This window comes from Gracilinanus agilis, chromosome 1 (genome assembly GCF_016433145.1).
Source record: "Gracilinanus agilis isolate LMUSP501 chromosome 1, AgileGrace, whole genome shotgun sequence".
NCBI classification, from domain to species: Eukaryota; Metazoa; Chordata; class Mammalia; order Didelphimorphia; family Didelphidae; genus Gracilinanus; species Gracilinanus agilis.
In genome coordinates, this window is record NC_058130.1 from 223984504 (window position 1) to 224003451 (window position 18948).

Below are 18948 nucleotides of genomic sequence, written 5' to 3' on the forward strand. Positions count from 1 at the left end.
CCCTCCTCCGAATTCACGGAGCCAGGGCCCCTCCCATTTATCTCTGTGACGTCACCGGCCGGAACCTGGAATCCCCGTGGCTGGGAGGCCGAGCTGGGCCGCAGCCGGAGCAGAGGTGTCCTCCTTTTCCTCTTAATTCTCCTTCTTCTCTCTGCTCCAGCACTTCCTTCTTCCAGTCGCGCAGCCATGGATGAGTCTATACCCACCTACTATACCCACCTGACAGTGCCCAGAGATGAAGGTAAGGGCGATAGGAGAGAGCGGGGGCTGCAACTACAAGAGAAAGAGAGAGCGTCTTGGGCGATGTCGGGGCCGGACTTGAAAAAATGGGCCAACCCTTCGCCCACAACAACTGGGTCCCGGGCCCGGGAGGAGGCACCGGGAAGTGGGGAGCCCTCGCGGAGGTCATTCCTTGAGTTCGGGACGCTGGAGTTTCTCTCTCCAGCTCGTAGGTTTGCCTCTCGTGAATTTAGGAAGGGAAGGAGGGAATTTTTCTGGATTCTTTACTGGCATTGGGAAGTTGGGGATTAGATTTGCAGCTGAGCTGCTCCCTCCTTCTCGCGGCACTTATCGCCTGAAAAGCTAGTTGTATGAAAGTATCCACGCTCAACTTGGAGCTTGGAGGCAAGCATTAATTGAATGGGCTAATTAAAAAAGAAATTGAACTGGGAATCTGGAGAACTAAGTTCTCTAGTCGTGGCTTCCACATGAACCTAAGCGTATAATCTCACACGAGTCACTTAACTAACTGGACCTGTTTGTCAGTCCTGAAAATCTTCATTTCTCTAGTAGAGCCTTGAACTTTAAAGTGCTTTTTCCAAGTAAGAGGGCTGGGTAAGAATGATCGGAGGTGGCTAAGCAGTCCACAGAATCATGTTTCCATTTCAGAGGCATATTCTACTAATACAAAATTTGGATATTTACTGAAAATTTTGGGGAGGTTTTTGGGTAACCACTTAGTATTTTATAATCCCCGTAGCCAAAAATATTTACAAGAAATAGAGTATCTTGCTTCAGTTTAAATTTTGTAACTTTGGCTCTATTTACCTAACTGACAAATTCACACCCTTCCTTCCCCCACATGAACTACTTATTCATAATGACTAAAGATTGGTGTTAATGGCTAGCAATTCTGGGCAATTAAAAAAATAGATCCATTAGTAAATGTCAGAGAAGTCGGTCAACAAACATTTATTAAAGTACTTAATAATTAATTAAACATTTATTAAATCTGCCAGACTCTATGCTAAACTCTGGAGATACAAAGAAAGCAAGAAAACAGTCCCACCCTGCTCCCAAGGAATTCTGATGAGGGAGATTATGGATAACTATTTATTCATACAAGCTATATCTGAAGTGCATCACTTTTCAGAGGGGTAGAGGTTAGCAGCAGGGGAGGGGGAAAGGTCACTTGCAGAAGGTAACATCTTACCTAAAACATAAAGGAAGCCCAGTGGATGCCAAAGCCTTGAGATCCCATTGAGCTTTGCATATTTAGCCTGTGTACTAGATGGGTTGCAGCCCTCTAGGATTTAAAGGTTTCAGTAAACCATTTTGAGCTTCTATTAACTTTTATTATTTCTGTTAATGTTGAGGAAAATTCGCTAATTTTACTAGTAAAAGTGATTATATTTTGTTTCTGTTCTGGCATTTCCCATGCATTTTTTGAAAAAAGAAGTATTCAGCACAAATTTAAAGGTGATATTTAGAACGTATTCGGATAGTGGTCTGCCAAAACTTTTTACCTTTCATGTATTTTTATGGATGGAACATTGACTCTGGTCATTTACTGGCTGTGAGATCATGGGCAAGTCACTTCTTTAGAGGCTCAGGTTTTTCATCTTTAAAATGGAGATAATAATATATTAGCTGCTTCTGAGATTTGGTAAAGGAAGGGTAATGGAAGAGTTTTGTTAATATTAAAGCACTATGCTGATATGATATTGTTATTACAAAAATGTTGGCAACCCTAGAACTAAATTATCTCTTACATCTTTGAAACTATTATTTTATAAGGGAATTATTGATTAACTATAAAGCTTAACTATTGTCAAATATACAGTCATCACTATGTGTGGGCGTGGTTGTTTTTTAATATGGTTCACTGGTGTATTTTAGAAAGAGGATTACCTATCTGATCAGATGTAGTATTCACCCAGAATGTTTTGGTTAGGCATCCCATATGTTTCCTGGCACTTAAGATTACTAGGAGGACTTGTATTCCTGCAGAACAAGGGTCCCCGATTTGATTTAGATATCTGGTTAGAGATTATCTTTCAGCTTCTCAAAAAAGAAACAAGAGAAGTGGGCAAGAACTTGTCTGCAGGACTAGGCACCAAAAGAATATTTGGCAGTCCCCGATGGCTAAATGCAAGCACAGGTCATTAATTTAGACTTGGAAAATATTTTAGATACTAGGTTCTCAAATCCGTTCCTCTCATTTTTTCTCAATGAAGGTTCAGAGAGTTTAAATGCTCTCAAAGGTTGGATTGGAACACAGCTCCTTTGGCCCCACATCCATGTCTCTTTTCTGCTATGTTAAACTGCCCCATATTTTCCTCTGCTTGGGTCACAAGAGGTTGAGATCCTTGGATTGAAATTAATAGGATGTAATAAAAAATAATTTTCATTGATGGTTTTTATTTCATATCATCTCATCTTCCCAGAAAGCCATATCACACAAATCAAAATATAAAAAGAGGGAACAAATAGTTAATTTAAATATCTTATTTATTTATTTTAAAAATATTTTCCCATGTTTCCATGATTCATTTTCTTTCCCTCTCTTTTTCCCTCCCCATTCCTGGAGCTGACCAGCAATTCCACTGCCTTGTACAAATGTTATCACTTAATACCGATTTCCAAGGGAACAAATAGTTCAGCAAAACTAACCATCATTTCAGAAAAGGCTGCCATTATATCTAGTCTTTCACCTCATCAAAGAAGCATGGAGGATGGGGGCAGCTGGGTGACTCAGTGGATTGAGAGCCAAACCTAGAGACAGGAGGTCCTAGGTTCAAATCTGGCCCCAGATATTACTACCTATGTGACCCTGGGCAAGTCACTTAAACCCCATTGCCTAGCCCTTACCTCTCTTCTGTCTTAGAACCAATGCACAATGTTGATTCTAAGATGGAATTTGAGGGTTTTTCAAATAAAATAAGCATAGAGATGTACCTTATAACCATTCTTTGAGGCCAGGCTTTATTATAATTTGGAAGCATTCTATATTGTTGTTATTTTTTCCACTTACATTGTTGCAATTGTATATATAGTTTTCCAGGTTGTACTTTTCAGGAATGAGTTCACAGGAGTCTTCTTATGCTGTTCTGTTTTCATCATAATCATCTTTTCATATGACCTAGTCATATTTTGTTGCATGCTTTCTGTACTACAATTTGTTTAGCCATTCTGAGTAGATGGATCATAGGATGAAATTTAAGAGAATAATGTGAACTTCTCTTGAGAGGTTTCAAACTAGGTTCCAAAATCAATGATAGGAATAGAAGGTCAAGTACAGAGCAGGGGAGAACTGCAAGTTCTATGTGACCACCACATAGGAAGAAAATTCAGCCCCAGAAACATTTACTAGCTGGATGACCCTGAGCAAATGATTTAACTTCACTTTGCTTCACTTTCTTCAGCTGTAAAATAGGGATGATAATAGCATCCAACCCACAGCATAGTTGTGAGCATCAAATAAGATATTTGTAAAACATCTAGCACAGTGTCTGGTGCATGGTGAGCTCCCTATAAATGCTAGCCATGAGGATGGTGGTGAGTTTGAGTGGGCTGGACTTGTTGAAACATGTGCCCTATTAGGAGAAGACCTGGGCACTGAGGTGTTTTGAGAATAGCAAGTTCCATATAAACCAAGAGGGTAACATGGCTGCCCCCAAATCCAGTGCAGTTTTAGGTTGTTTTAATAGATATACAATGTCCAGAACAAGAAAAACTATCATGTTATTGTACCCTATACTACTCCAGCCTCTTCTATAATGTTATGCTCTATTCTGGATATCCCACATTTAGAGGAACACTAATTAAATGAAGCCTGTCCAGAGAATAGTGACCAAGAGGATCAAATGTTAGGGGTCTTAAAATGTTGGAGAGGTTATCAAATGGTAGATTCTGGCAAAACTATGATTAGTAAAAAGTTGCCAGGAGTCAGATAATGACTCAGGATGAGTTAAATCTTTTTTTTTTTTTTTTTTAATAATTAAACATTTTCTTCCCAGCTGTGTGACCCTGGGCAAGTCACTTGACCCCCATTGCCTTCCCTTACCACTCTTCCACCTATAAGTCAATACACAGAAATTAAGGGTTTAAAATAAAAAAATTAAAAAAAAGAAAAAATAATTAAACATTTTTTTCTTATTCTGTATTAAAATAACAATTAACAATTATTTATTCACTCAGAGATGAACAATTAAAATAAAAATCTCTAAATACAGTTGGATGGTGCAGTGGATAGAGCACTGGACTTGGAATCAGGAAAATTTGACAGACATTTGCTAGTGGTATGACCTGGGCAAGTCATTTAGGCTCTTAATTGCCTCCATCGGTAGAATGGGGATAATAGCACCTTCTTCCCAGAATTGTTGTGAGAATCAAATGAGAATTAGTTGCAGATCTCAAATGTAAGCTATTAAATACTTCCAACTGTTGACAGCTTACTTTTTTTAAAAGTAAGAACTTTCTTTTTTTTTATTAACATATTTATTTCAATTTTGTTTTCAGTTCCAAATTCTCTCCCTCCTCTCTCCACTGAGAAGGCAGGAAAAAAAACTCTTTATAGATATGTGTGAACACATAAAACAAATTTCTGCCTTAACTTGTGTTCTAAGAACAAAAAATAAGCAAAAAGAAAATAGAAAAAATATAAGAAAATATGCTGCAGTCTGCACTTAGAATCCATCAGCTTGCTTTCTGGAGGCAGATATATGTTTCATTATGAGTCCTTTGGAATTATGGTAGGTCTCTGTGTTGACCAGAATGCCTAAGTCTTTAAAAGTTGATTATCTTTACAATACTGCTGTTATTGTGTAAAACATTCTGGATCTGCTCACTTCCGTTTGCATCAGTTTATATGACTCTTTTCAGGTTTTTCTGAAATCATCCTGCTTTCATTTTTGACTGGCTTAAGTATCAAGAATATATTTTGTGTTATAGAAGGAATTTGGTACAGTCCTTTACAAATTTTTTCAAACAGTTCAAGGAGTATTGGAATTGATTCTTTAAATGTTTAGTAGAATTATAAATCCATCTCTTCATCATGGATTTTTTCTTTCTTAGGAAGTTCATTTATGACTTGCTCAACATCTTTTTAAAGAGCTATGTTTAGAATGTGCAGAACTGAAATGGGCCACCTACGTTAGGTATTAAGCTCCTTGTCATTAAAAAGGTTTAAGCAGTTTGGAAGACCAGAGAATAAAAGATACTGTCAGGGAATTTATGCCTTGGGTAGGAAGTTGGATTGGATGCCAGAGAATCTCAGCCATCTCTTAAAAAATATTCTCTTATTATTCTAAGTGGCTTTCCTCTAAGTGGTTGAGAGTTGGACTTGATTGCTTCCTCACTAAGGAAAACTAGTAGGGCAGCTGGTTGTACTGTGGGTAAAGTGCTGGTCTTGGAGTCAGAAAGATCCAAGTTCAAATCCAGCCTCAGCCACTTATTAGCTATGTGACCCTGGGTAAGTCATTTAACCTTATTTGCCTAAACAACAACAACAACAACAACAACAAAACCCCACCAGCAAAAAAGAATCTCATCCATGGGAACTAGTCAGTTCAGTTCTAGGAGATCCCTGAATAGTACTTATTTGATTTCTATTTGAAAATTTGTCTTTTTGCTTATTGTTTCCTTTTATTAGAATGGAAGTTGCTGGAGGGCAGAGATTCTTACATTTACATTTGAACTAAGTGGCTGTGTGGATTAAGAATGCTGGGGGTTTAGTGACTTGTCCAGGGTCACATAGCAGCTAGGAAGTGTCTGAGGCCAGATTTAAATATAGGACCTCCTATTTCTAGGCCTCATTCTCAATCCACTGAGCTACCTAGCTGCCCCCTGCAGTAGAATATTTTAAATCTAGTAAATGTGAATTATTAAAAAGAAAAGTAAATGAAGTAACTCTTCTGGCTGCAAGGGTGGCTTAGTAGAAAGGAAGAATTGGAATCTTGGCTTTATAAGAGTTGTGAAGGTTTATGCCACTGGTAAGGAATGAGGCTTAAAGTCTTTCCAGTTTCTGGATCTCTGGTTGCTAAGGTTGATAAGATATTCTGTCCTTTGTCCTATAGATTAAATCCATGCCCTATGGTATAGCTATGTTAAACAAGGCTAAATCTGTACTCATATTAAAAACTTGTTTTTGCCTTGAAGCTGTGTGATTTTTCATGCATACCTGCTATCTCCACCCATCTGAGTCAGTTTTCATTCTTGAAGCCTTTAATCTCCCTCTCTGGGAATCTAGGCATTTTTCTCCCTTTTGTAACCACATTCTGCTGGCTATTTAAACTCTCAACCAGATGGATGCCAATCCCACCATTTTCCCACATAAGGGAGATGAATTTTTTTTTCTGACTAGGTTCAGGGTTAATTGTTTTTCCCCAAATCTTCTGTTTTAGAATCAATACTAAGTATTGGTTCCAAAGAAGAAGAAATATAAAGACTAGCTAGACAATTGGGGTTAAGTGATTTGCTCAGGGTTACCAGATAGGAAGTGTCTGAGGTCACATTTGAACCCAGGACCTCCTGTCTCTCTAGGTCTGGCTCTCTATCCAGTGAACCACCTACCTGCCTTCAGAGTCAGCCTTACAACTGCTATGTGACCTTTTTCCTTTTGCCCTGAACAGTAGCTTCCAAAGAGGGTAGAAGGTAGAGTTAGAAATTAATTTTGTTTAGTAAAAGGGACTCAGATTAACCTCTGCAAATTCTCCTTTTCTTTTTGTTTACTTTTTTTCAGGAAGTGAGTAGCCACAGTATCAAAGGGAGGAAATGACTTTTTAATGTTGTAACCTTGGTTGCAATCTAGTTGCTTTTTACAGACCATTGTTTTTATCTGAGGCCATTCTAACCTTGAGCAAAAACCCAATTAGCATGAGATTGCATTCTAAAATTAACTCTGAGACAGTATCCTGACTTTATAAAAGTGGTACTTAAGTCTAATGATGTAATCTACGAAATGAAGATGCCCATGTAAGTTACTGATGATAATCCCTTATTTGACACTAGTTGTTGAATTGGATGTAGGAGAAAGGAGAGTGGGTTGGAGAAGATCAGGGTTTCAAAATCAGATCCAGAGAATATAGGAGATGGAGAGAGCAGGGAAAGGAGAAGAAAAATCTGCTTTATTCTCCCCATTCTCTCCACTTAATTACTCATTGCCATTCCACCAAGTAGTCCTGCATCTTTCATAGCTATTTAATTCTTCAAATTGCTTACAGCTTGCCTCTTTTTTTAAAAGTAAAAATTTTCAGGGGGCAGCTGGGTAGCTCAGTGGAGTGAGAGTCAGGCCTAGAGACAGGAGGTCCTAGGTTCAAACCCGGCCTCAGCCACTTCCCAGCTGTGTGACCCTGGGCAAGTCACTTGACCCCCATTGCCCACCCTTACCAATCTTCCACCCATGAGACAATACACCGAAGTACAAGGGTTAAAAAAAAAAGAAAAAAAAATATTAAAAAAAAAGTAAAAATTTTCAGTTATCAATCAATAAACATCTATTAAGCATCTACTGTGTGCCAGATGCTGTGCTAAGTGCTGGGGATACAAAAGAGAGACAAAAGACAGTCTTTGCCCTCAAGGAGTTTATAACTTTTTTTATTACCACTTAAAAATTATATTTTCCCCTTAATTGCATACAGAAAATTTTAACATTTGTTTTCTGACTTTTTGTAATCCAAATTCTCTCCTTCTCTCCCTCCTTGAGGTGGCAAGCAATATGATATGTTATAAGTGTGCTATCATACAATACATATTTCCATATTCTCATGTTGTGAAAGAAGACACATCACAGGTTCTGGAAGAAAATCATGAAGGAAATAAGTGGAAAATGATATTCTTTAATCTACATTCAGACACCATCACTTCCTTCTATGGTGGTGGATAGCCTTTTTCATTATGAACCTCTTGGGGTTGTTTTGCATTCTCGTATTGTTGATAATAGTTAAATCATTCACAGTTAATTATCATACAGTTTTGATTGTTACTGTAGGCAATATTCTCCTCATTATACTTACTCTCCTATGTATCAGTTCATATAAATCTTTCCAGGTTTTTCTGAAATCATCTTATTTGTCATTTCTGATGGTACAATAGTATTCTATCACAATCTTATACCACAACTTGTTTGTCGATTCCCCAATTAACAGACATCCCCTCAGTTAAAGAGTTTATAATCTAATGGGGGAGATAGCATAGTGTCAACTCCTGGAAACTCTGGACTCTGACCAGCAGTTTCTAACTGCCTCTGTTCCCCGATAGTGATTTAGTTCAAAGAACATTTCTGTGACCTTGTTTTTGTAATCCCTCAACAGCTTCAACACTCCCTTCCTGTAGTTCAGCTGTTGTGTTTGGAGACTATGTACCTTCCTGCTGTTTCCCACAACTGTGCCCCTTAAGAGCCCTGTACTCTCTTTCCTCTCTAATATCCCTGCTTGAATAAGGCAGAGCATTGTCCAGAATTGCAATTCCTTGACCAAACATAAATGCTTCACTTTATTTACTGATCATCTAGTTGATCTGAGCTCTTCCCCCAACTGGTTGACAATGTAAAGAACTATATACAGAGTGAGCTGTATATACAGGATAAATAGGAAATAATTGACAAGGAAGGCACTCAAATTAAGTGTTGGGAAAGCTTCCTGTAGAAGATGAGATTTTATTTGGGGCTTACAGGAACCTAGAGCTGAAGAAAGAGAGCATTCCTGACATGAGAGATAGTAAGAGAAAATATCCAGAGTTGGGAGATGGAGTGACTTGTTTGTGGAATAGCCAGTGTTGATAGATCATAGAATATAAGTTGGGGAGTAAGGTGTAAGAAGACTGGAAAGTTTGGAGAACAATGGGTTATCAAGGGTTTCGAATACCAAATGCAGCATTTTGTATTTGCTCCTGAATGGAAGGAAGGAGGAAGGGAGGGGGAGAAGAAGGAAGGAAGGAAGGATGGATGGATGGATGGATGAACGGATGGATGGGTGGATAGAAGGAAGAAAGGAAGGAAGGAAGGGAGAGAGGAAGAGAGGAAGAGAGGAAGAGGGAAGGAGGAAGGGAGAGAGAGAGTGAGACAGACACACACACACAAAGACAGACAGATACAGAGAGAGATACACAGAGAGAGGAAAAGGGAGAGGGGGGTGGGGGGAAGAGAGAGGAGTTGAGTCAGTGAGTGTCAGAGTCTGCCCCAGACTTTCCCTAACCTTCTACTCAGTTCTCAAATTCTTGCCATCTATCTTCAGGGGTCATTTAGTGAATCTAGTGAAATGACATTTCAGTAACTCTGAGGATATCCTAACTGCTGAATCCATTCATTCAATAAACACCTGCCAAATGCAAGAGATTAGGTTTTGTAGATCCAAAGAAAAAAATAATCCAGTGGCTTTTTCTTTCCACTTACAGGGGCAGACATGTATTATAGTTGAAAGAATGGTGAATTCAGAATCAGAGACTGTCTTTTAAGTCCCCTTTTTTGCTAATTACTGCCTGTACAATATTGGTAAAGTCACTCAAGCTGAGTCTAGATTTCTTTATTCTTTTTCTTTTTAAATTAAACGTTCATTTTAATAGATGATTTCCTAGAAGGCAGAGGAAGGAGGCAGTACATTCAGTGAGCAGCTTATGGGTAGCTAACAAAATGACACTGGCTGTATCAGCAGGACAGGTGGTTCCTAGGAGAGGAACTCATCTGGAAGCATTAGTGAAAATGACTGGAGAAATGAGATCTGGGACTCAAAATTCCCCCAATCTGCTTACCTGGACATCTCCTGAGTTCACAGTTTCTTGAACATAACAAGTACTTACTAAAGACACCTTGAACTGAATAGTATTAAAGGAGAGAAGCTTTGGCACTGTATCTTGGACAATAGATCTAAGTGTTTATGAGTAGAATAAGACTTATCTGAGAATCAATGACTAGGCTAGGGTTTGGAGATCTAGGTATCATTGTGCCTCTTAGCTCCTCTACAGCATCATATGTGTGTGTGTATGTGTGTGTGTGTGTGTGTGTACATTCAATGTATTGAATGTACACACACTCACACACTGAATGGGTAGGTTGATAACTTGACTGGCCAGCAAGGGAGAGAAAACAGTAGTAAAAGTCCTAGGCATCTGGGAGTGGAGAAGATGACTCCTAAATGTGGGCAGTAGTAAGAAGGCTAGGTCAAGATCCAGGAATTGGGAGTGATATTGGTAAAAGGCATCTAAGGCTTGTAACTCTAGAGAAGATGGTGGAACCAAACTTAATGCTAAAATTATTGCCACTGCTAAAGCTTCCCCTCAGGCATTGACCACTGCTAGCACTGAAGCCAGAACTCCCCAACCCCTGGCCTAAGCTGTGCCAACCAATCCCGAAGACTCCCAGGCCAGAGATGCTGACACCATAGCCTCTGGACGTAGTGGAGGTGACCACAGAGATATTAACTGGAACAACTCCCAGATCGAAAGTTTTTGGACTAGATGCCTTTTGAGTTAGATCCCTTTCAAAGACTCGCATCGAGTTATGAGTCTAAGATCCTATGATGTCTAAGAATGAGTGTTAGTATTCATATATTCCAGAGCATTCATTCTGTGGGTGATCTATGGCCAACTTTTCATTATAATAGCTTAGAAAGAACACTAACCCAGCAGTCAGGAGACTTGGATTCTAGTCTTGGCTCTGCTACCATCCCATTGTAGGATCTTGGATTTGACCCCCTCTGGGCCTCAGTTTCTTCATCTGTCAATCAGGGATAACAATATTGGCTTTATCTTTAACTCAATAATCCTATTGTTTGGGAATATGTTCTGACATTGTGATAAAAAATTAAAGAGTGAGCTCTCTGTTGAAAGATTTTCAAAGTTGAATTATTTATGATTTAAAAAAATACAAAAACTGAAAGCTATTTAAATGTCCAACAATGGAGGAATGGTTTAATAAACTGTGTTACATTCATGTATAATGTAATTTAGACCAACAAGTGTGAGTAATATAAAGAAATTCTGAAAGAACTTTAAGAAATAATGATGTGAATAAAAGAAGAATCTTTATAACAGTACATATAAATTATAGATATGTAAAGGAAAAGTGAATAAGAACGATTGAATAAGAGCATCCTGATGGAGACTTTTTTGTTGCTCAGTTTAGTCCTGTTCAACTCTTTGTTAGGGTTTGCTTGGCTGAGATACTGGTGTGGTTTGCCATTTCCTTCTCCAGCTTATTTTACAGATGAGGAAATCAAGACAAACAGGGTTAAGTGATTTGCCCAGGATCACCTAGTTAGTAAGTGTCAGAGGCCAGATTTGAACATAGGAAGATGAATTTTCTTGACTCCAGGCCCAAGACTCCATTCACTGCACTACCTCATTGCACTGATGGAGACTTAGAGGGTTGGGAAAATGATGATATACTCTACGTTGAAATTAATTTAAGTACAGAAGGTCCCAAAAGACTTAATGCAGTTTTAAATTTTAACAGCTTAAAATTAAACTAAAACTTGGGATACCCTATATATGTAGTTATAAACCATATTTAATTTTATTGACATTCAATATTATAATAAAGCATTAAAAGTAATATACGCAAAACTCTTGTACTTGTGAGGATAAAATGAGGAAGTAAGACAATAGATGTAAAAGCTAAGAGCAGAACCTCAGAGTCCATCTGGTGGTCCATACACCTCATCTTTAAATGTGGAAATAAGCGAGACTAATGATTTGCCCAGTGTCTTGTCATTATTGTTATTATCCTCTTCATCATTGTTCAGTCATGTGTGACTTTTGGTGACCCTATTTGACGTTTTCCTAGCAAAGATACTGGAGCAGCTTACCATTTCTCCAGTTCATTTTACAGATGAGGAAATTGAGGCATATAGGACTGAGTGACTTGTCCAGAGTCACACAGCTAGGATCTGAGGCCAAATTTGAACTCAGAGCTTCCTGACTTTAGGGCTGGTCCTCTATCCTTTGAACCACTTAGCTGCCCAATGTCTCATAACTCTAAAGCTAGGGCATAAAGCCATATTCTCTGACCTTTAATCAGTGTTTGCTTTCCATAGTACTATCCTTTTAGATGTATAGAATTTGAAACAAATATAAAATATTATGACTTTAAAAATTGTTATAGCTATTGTTTACCCCACGTTAGCTTTAGGAATCTCTTCTTCCTTTGTCTTACCAAATAGGTGTTCAGGAAAATGAAAAATCTCTTTAATAATAGCTTGAAACATGAGGAAGGTAAATTTGTTGTCAAAATGTCATTTCATGCATTTTCAAAGGCAAAAATAAACTTTTAGCAAGTGCTTACTGAGTGCTCAGTACTGAGCTTCTTGTTCATTGTGTTGATCACAGTTCTTAATTCCTTCAGATTTGTTTTTCTTTACAGAGTTTACAATGTAACAGCTATCATAGATATTGTTTTTCTGGTTCTGCTTGCTTTCCTCTAAATCAATTTCATTTATACAAGTCTTTTCAGGCTTTTCTGAATCCATCTCTTTTGCTCTTTTTAAAAATAATATTTTTTCCTTTAATTACATAAAAAAACTATTTTTTGAACCTTCAGGTTTTTTTAAAGTTTGAACCAAATTCTCACCTTCTCTCCATCCTTTCTGTCCCTCGTTCCTGAAATGACAACCAATCTGATATAGATTTTATATATATAATAGTGTAAAACAGCTTTCCATTTTAGTCATTTCGTGAAAGAGAACTCAAACAAAGAAAAAGTGAAGAAATAAAGTGAAATGTAGTGTGTCTTGGTCTGCATTCAGACTCCATCAGTTCTTTCTCTAGAGGCAGATGGCATTTTTCAGCATAAGTCCTTGAAGATTGTCTTGGATCACTGTATTACTAAGAAATAGCTATGCCATTCACAAATGTTCATCATATAATATTGCCATTACGGTGTACAACGTTCTGGTTCTATTCACTTCATTTTGCATCAGTTCATATAGGTCTTTCCAGGTTTTTCTTAAATCTTCCTTCTCATGATTTTTTTTTAAACCCTTAAATTCCATCTTAGAGTCAATACTGTGTATTGGTTCCAAGGTTGAAGACCAATAATGGCTAGGCAAATGGGGGTTACGTGATTTGCCCAGGGCACACAGCTGTCTGATGTCAAATTTGAACCCAGAACTTCCTGTTTCTCAATCTGGCTCTCAAACCACTGAGCCACTTAGCTGCCTACACCCCAAATTCTTTCTTATAATAGTATTCCATTACAATCATATACCACAACTTGTTTAGCTATTTCCCAATTGATGGACACCATTCAGTTTCTAATTCTTTGTCACAACAAAAACAGTTGTCATAAATATTTTTGTACAGCTGCTTTTCACCCTTTTCCTTTTGTTGTTTCTTATAAAGCAAAATAATTTTTCATTACATTCATATAATATGTATTTCTTCATCCATTCCTCAATTGATGGATGCCCTCTTTATTTCTAATGCTTTGCTATAATGAATAGATGCTCCTAGAGGTACTTTTGTATGCATGGGTCCTTCTCGCCATTCTTTTGATCTCCTTGGGGTATAAGTCTAGTTGTGGTACCATTGGATCACAGTTAAATGACTTTTTTTTTTAAACCCTTGTACTTCGGTGTATTGTCTCATAGGTGGAAGAGTGGTAAGGGTGGGCAATGGGGGTCAAGTGACTTGCCCAGGGTCACACAGCTGGGAAGTGGCTGAGGCCGGGTTTGAACCTAGGATTTCCCGTCTCTAGACCTGACTCTCACTCCACTGAGCTACCCAGCTGCCCCCCTAAATGACTTTTTGAATAGAACTCCAAATTGCTTTCCAGAATGGATAAGCAAATTCATAGTTGTACCAACAATGCATTAGTGACCTGTCCTTTCATAGGCTCTCCAACAGTTTTCATTTTCCTTTTTTGGCTATCTTTGAAATCTTTTTCGATCTGATGTTTATAAGATAGAACTTCAGAGTTAATTCACATTTTTCCTATTAATTTTAATTAAATTTAATTAAAACATTTTTTCATGCTGATACCGTGTGTGTGTGTGTGTGTGTGTGTGTGTGTGTGTGTGTGTATTTAAAACTGCCTTCATATTCTTTGCCTATTTATCTTTTGTGGAATGGCCTCAAAGGATTTTGTCATTGTTAAAGTTCACCTTGATTTTCAGTTCTCTACTTTTGGGAGAGAAGGGATGGTCATGGTGTTGGAGATCATATGAGAATGTAATATCAGAAACCAAGCAACATGAATCAACTCCAAAAAAGGTTATTGGTGTAGCTAAAAGGTTTGGACATAGTGTTAGATGATCTGGGTCATAATTTCAGCATTATGACTAACTTAAAAAAAATAGGTACATTGATATATTTTCTTTCAACATATATATACTTCCAGTACACACCCTGGGTAAGTTATTTAAGCACTCTGGCTTCTGGGGTCCTCATATGAAAAATCAGGATAATCAATTAATTAACGTTTATTAAATACTTACTGTGTGTCAGGAACTGTGCTAAATGCCTCAACGAAAGGCATACTGTATTCAAGGAGATCCCAGTTTGATGGGGGAGATGACATACAAACAATTATGTACAAACAAGCTATATAATCAGCAGAGGGAAGACACAAACACTAGCATTAAAGAGACCAAGAAAAGCTTCTTCTAGAAGGGAAAGCACTTTTCCTTTTCTAACTGTTGACTTTGCCTTTCGCAGTGAAATTTAGATAGGGAAAGCTATTTACATGTCTCTGATGGAGAAAATGAGCAGCATGACTGTTGAGTAGCTCCTGCTTACTATAGAAAAGACTTTTCTTCTTTGTTAATAAAGCTCTTTTGTATCCTGAGATCTAGGGAAATGACTGCTTGTGCTTAGAGCATGGCCTTATTATGGAGCAAGCCCAAGTCCCTTTTTTGGTTGCAAAAGGACCAGGCAGAGCACAATTCACTTTTGTGGGTATGTCATGCTGGGCAACAGTGCCAGCTGGGAAATATGACTTATGTCCCAATGTGCCAGCTACGAGAAAGTTAAATGCAAAATTGTCAGAAAAAATACCCAAGTCCATGGTTGATCCATGGTTGTGATTCTAAATTGTAATAATAATAATAGCCAGCGGCATGTATTTATCTAGCTCTTTTTGCTTTCCAAAGCTGTGCCATGTAAATTATCTCAATTCATCTTATTGGAAAAAAAAAAAAAAGAGGGAGGGCAGCTGGGTGGCTCAGTGGATTGAGAGCCTGGTCTAGAGACGGGAGGTCCTAGGTTCAAATCTGACTTCAAACACTTCCCAGATGTGTGACCCTGAGCAAGTCACTTAACCCCCATTGTCTAGCCCTTACTGCTCTTCTGCCTTGGAGCCAATACACAATATTGACTTACTGGAAGGTAAGGATTTAAAAAAAAAAGTTTTGGTTTTTTTAAAACTACTTTAACATCCAAGAAACACTTCTCCCAACAACCTTTTGCTCTCTCCCCCAAAAGAATCTTCTTTATAACAAAGAAGTATTATTAGATAAACAAACTGACCTAGAGTCTGCCCAAATATGCCTCATTTTGAACATATAGTCCACCACCTGTCTACTAAGAGGAAAGAAGAAGGATTTCATCGTCCATCTTCTGGAGTAAAGATGGGTCAATGCATTGATCTAGGTTTTGATTTTTAGTATTACTTTCTTTTACATCTATGAGGTCATTGTGTCAGTTATAGTCTTAATTCTGTTTATTCTTCATCAGTCATCAACTCATATAAGTCTTTCCAAGGAGCACATAGGTGGCAATAACAGAGAGCCAGACCTAGAGACAAGAGGTCATGGGTTCAAGTGTGACCTCAGACACTTCCTAACCGGGTGATTTCTGGGCAAGTCACTTAATCTCAATTGCCTAACCTTTACCATTGTTCTGCCTGGGAACCAGTGCTTAGAGTAACCCAGATCATCTAATACCCACGTCCAAACCTTAGATAGTGTTTTCCCCTAAGATAAAGGGCAAAATAAACAGAACTGGGAGAACATAATAAGCTAAGGGTTTTTTAAAAAGTCTTTGCAAGTTTCTCAGAAATCAGTAAACAGAATTAATTATCTTTATTTGACAGATGAGAAATAAATGAGGTTAAGTGCTTTGCCCAGAGTTACACAGTCAAAGAACCCAAATACTGCATGAAATCTTGTAGGAGCTCATGTGGCTTAGATAGCTTTGTTCTTTGGAGATGTAGGTTTGAAACATTCCTCAAGACCATTAGCTATATTATTGTGATCAAGGCATTTATCTTTCAGAATCTTAATTTCTTACTGAAATGGGAATAATAATATTTTTACAACCCCTCTCACGAGATGTTTAAGAAAAACATTTAGCATAAAGCAGTAATCATCAAAAGAGTTTGGTACTTACTAAGAAATAGAATGGTAGATCAGTAGAATAGAATAGATACACAATATCCAAGGATAAATGACTGTAGCAACCTAGTGTCTGATAAAGCCAAAGATCTCAGCTTTTGAAATAAGAAGTCATTATTTAACAAAAAATGCTGGGAAAATTGGAAAACAGTATGGCAGAAACTAGGTATAGAACAATATCTATATCAGGATAAGGTCAAAATGAGTTATATTATTTAGATATAAAGAGTGATACCATAAGTAAATTAGGGGAACATAGAGTGGTTTACCTGGGAGATCTATGGAGAAGGGAAAAATTTATGACCAAACAAGAGACAGCATTACAGGATGTAAAATGAATAATTTTGATTACATTAAATAAAAAACTTTTGTTCAAACAAAATAAATATAACCAAAATTAGAGGAGAAACAACAAGCTGGGAAAATTTTTATAACAATTTTCTCTAATAAAAACCCAATTTCTCAAATCTATAGAGAGCCAAGTCAAATTTATAAGAATACAAGTCAATCCCCAATTGATAAATGATCAAAGGATATGAATAGGCAGTTTTCAGATGAAGAAATCAAAGCTATCAATAATTGTGGGAAAAATGTTCTAAATCACTATCAATCATAGAAATGCAAACTAAAACAACTCCAAGGCACCACTTCACACCTATCAGATTAGCTAATATGACAGTAACAGAAAATGATAAATGTTGGAGGGGATGTGGCAGAATTGGAACACTAATGCATTGTTGGTAGAGTTGGGAACTGATCCAACAGTTCTGAAAGGCAGTTTGGAAATATCCCCAAAGGGCCATAAAGCTGTTCATACTCTTTGATCCTGTAATACTTCTTACTGGATCTGTATCCCAAAGAGAACATAAAAAGGAGGAAAGGACCTACTTGTACAAAAATATTTATAGCAGATTTTTTTGTGATGGCAAAGAATTGGAAACTGAAGGGATATCCATCAGTTGGGGAATGGCTGAACAAATTGTGGTATATGTTGGTGATTGAATACTCTTATGGTATAAGAAATGATAAATAGGATGATTTTGGAAAAAGCTGGAAAGATCTACATGAACTGATGCAGAGTAAAATAAGCAGAACTGGAAGAATATTGTACACAGTAACAGCAATACTGTAAAATGATCAACTGTGAAAGACCCAGCTACTCTCAGCAGGGCAATGATTTCGGACAATTCTGAAAGACTTGGGACTTCCCCACCATGTTATCCACCTCCAGAGAAAGAATTGTTGGAGTCAGACACAGATCAAAGCATACTATTTTTCACATCAGTTTATTTATGGTTATATTTTGGGGTTCTGGTATGAGTGTACTCTTACAACATGATCAATTTGGAAGTGTGTTTTGCATGATAATACATGTATGGCCCAGATTAAATTGCTTACTATCTCTGAGTGGGAGGAGGGAAGCCGGGGAGGGATACAACTGGGATCTTATAATTTTAGAAACCATATGTTGAAAATTATTATATGTAATTGGGAAAATAAAATCTTTAAATTAAAAAACTTAGCAAGCTTTAAATTTTTTATTTTTTTTGGAGGGGGAAGCTTTGCATGTCTTTAATTGTTTGTCCTCTGTTTTCTGAGGTTTTTTTTTTTGTGCAGAAGTTATCAAGTGTTAGAGCTTTTATCTTGGTCTTTTTGGTGTTTATTTCTTGGGCACATTATGCTTTCTCAGCCAGAAGTCTGAGTAAGGCAAGCTGATTCTCTTTGTATGGAGCTAAGGAGCAGTTTTTGCTTGAGGCTACTTTGTGAGTCTCCTGGCTTCCACTGTCTTTGAGGCCTCTGCCAATGAGGCTCCTCTCAGCCTCAGGGTCAAGCCCCCATGGTCCTAGCTGGCTGCCCAGAGCCTGGAAATTGGCTCATGCTTGCTCCTCCACCTGAGGTTTTCCCCTGAGTCTCAGTGGGCTGAGCTGCTTCCACTGTCCACCGCTTCTCTCAGCCCCACTCCCTGTGCCCAAGGTCTGCGCTCTCCAGCCTCCTGGGGTCTCAAGTCTTGCTGCTCTCAGGGGCAAGCTCCTAGTGGAGCCAGGTAGCTGCCAAGGAGCTAGATTTTGCGCCCCCCACCCAACTCTGGTGCACAGCCTCTGACTCTGGTACTGTGGGTGGGGTGGGGGATGGTTGATCAGCTCGCATTTTGATTCCGCCCCCCCCCCTTATAGTGTGGAAATGCCCAAATCCCATGTACCTTCAATACTGCACCCTATTGTGGGATCCCTTCTTTCATCTGGATTTTGTTTTTTTGTCCTTTGGAGGTATGTCATATGGGTTCTGTGAGGAGAGTAAAGCACCCTGTTTCTACTCTGCAGCCATCTTAACCCAGAAGTCCCCTTAAAGAAAAAAAGCTGTAAAATGTTTTACAAAATCACAAAATGAGTTATTAGTCTTTTGTCAT

At 38.1% G+C, this 18948-nt stretch overlaps 1 protein-coding gene across 1 annotated transcript in view; it reads left to right on the forward strand.

Annotated features, from left to right (window-relative positions):
- Positions 1–303: 303 nt before the first annotated feature.
- TMC7 (transmembrane channel like 7) overlaps positions 304–18948 on the forward strand; it is a 74696-nt gene continuing 56051 nt past the window's right edge. Inside the window, exon 1 of the mRNA XM_044679063.1 lies at positions 304–448. Within this exon, the coding sequence (XP_044534998.1) occupies positions 304–448 (145 nt within the window). The remainder of the gene's footprint in view (positions 449–18948) is intronic.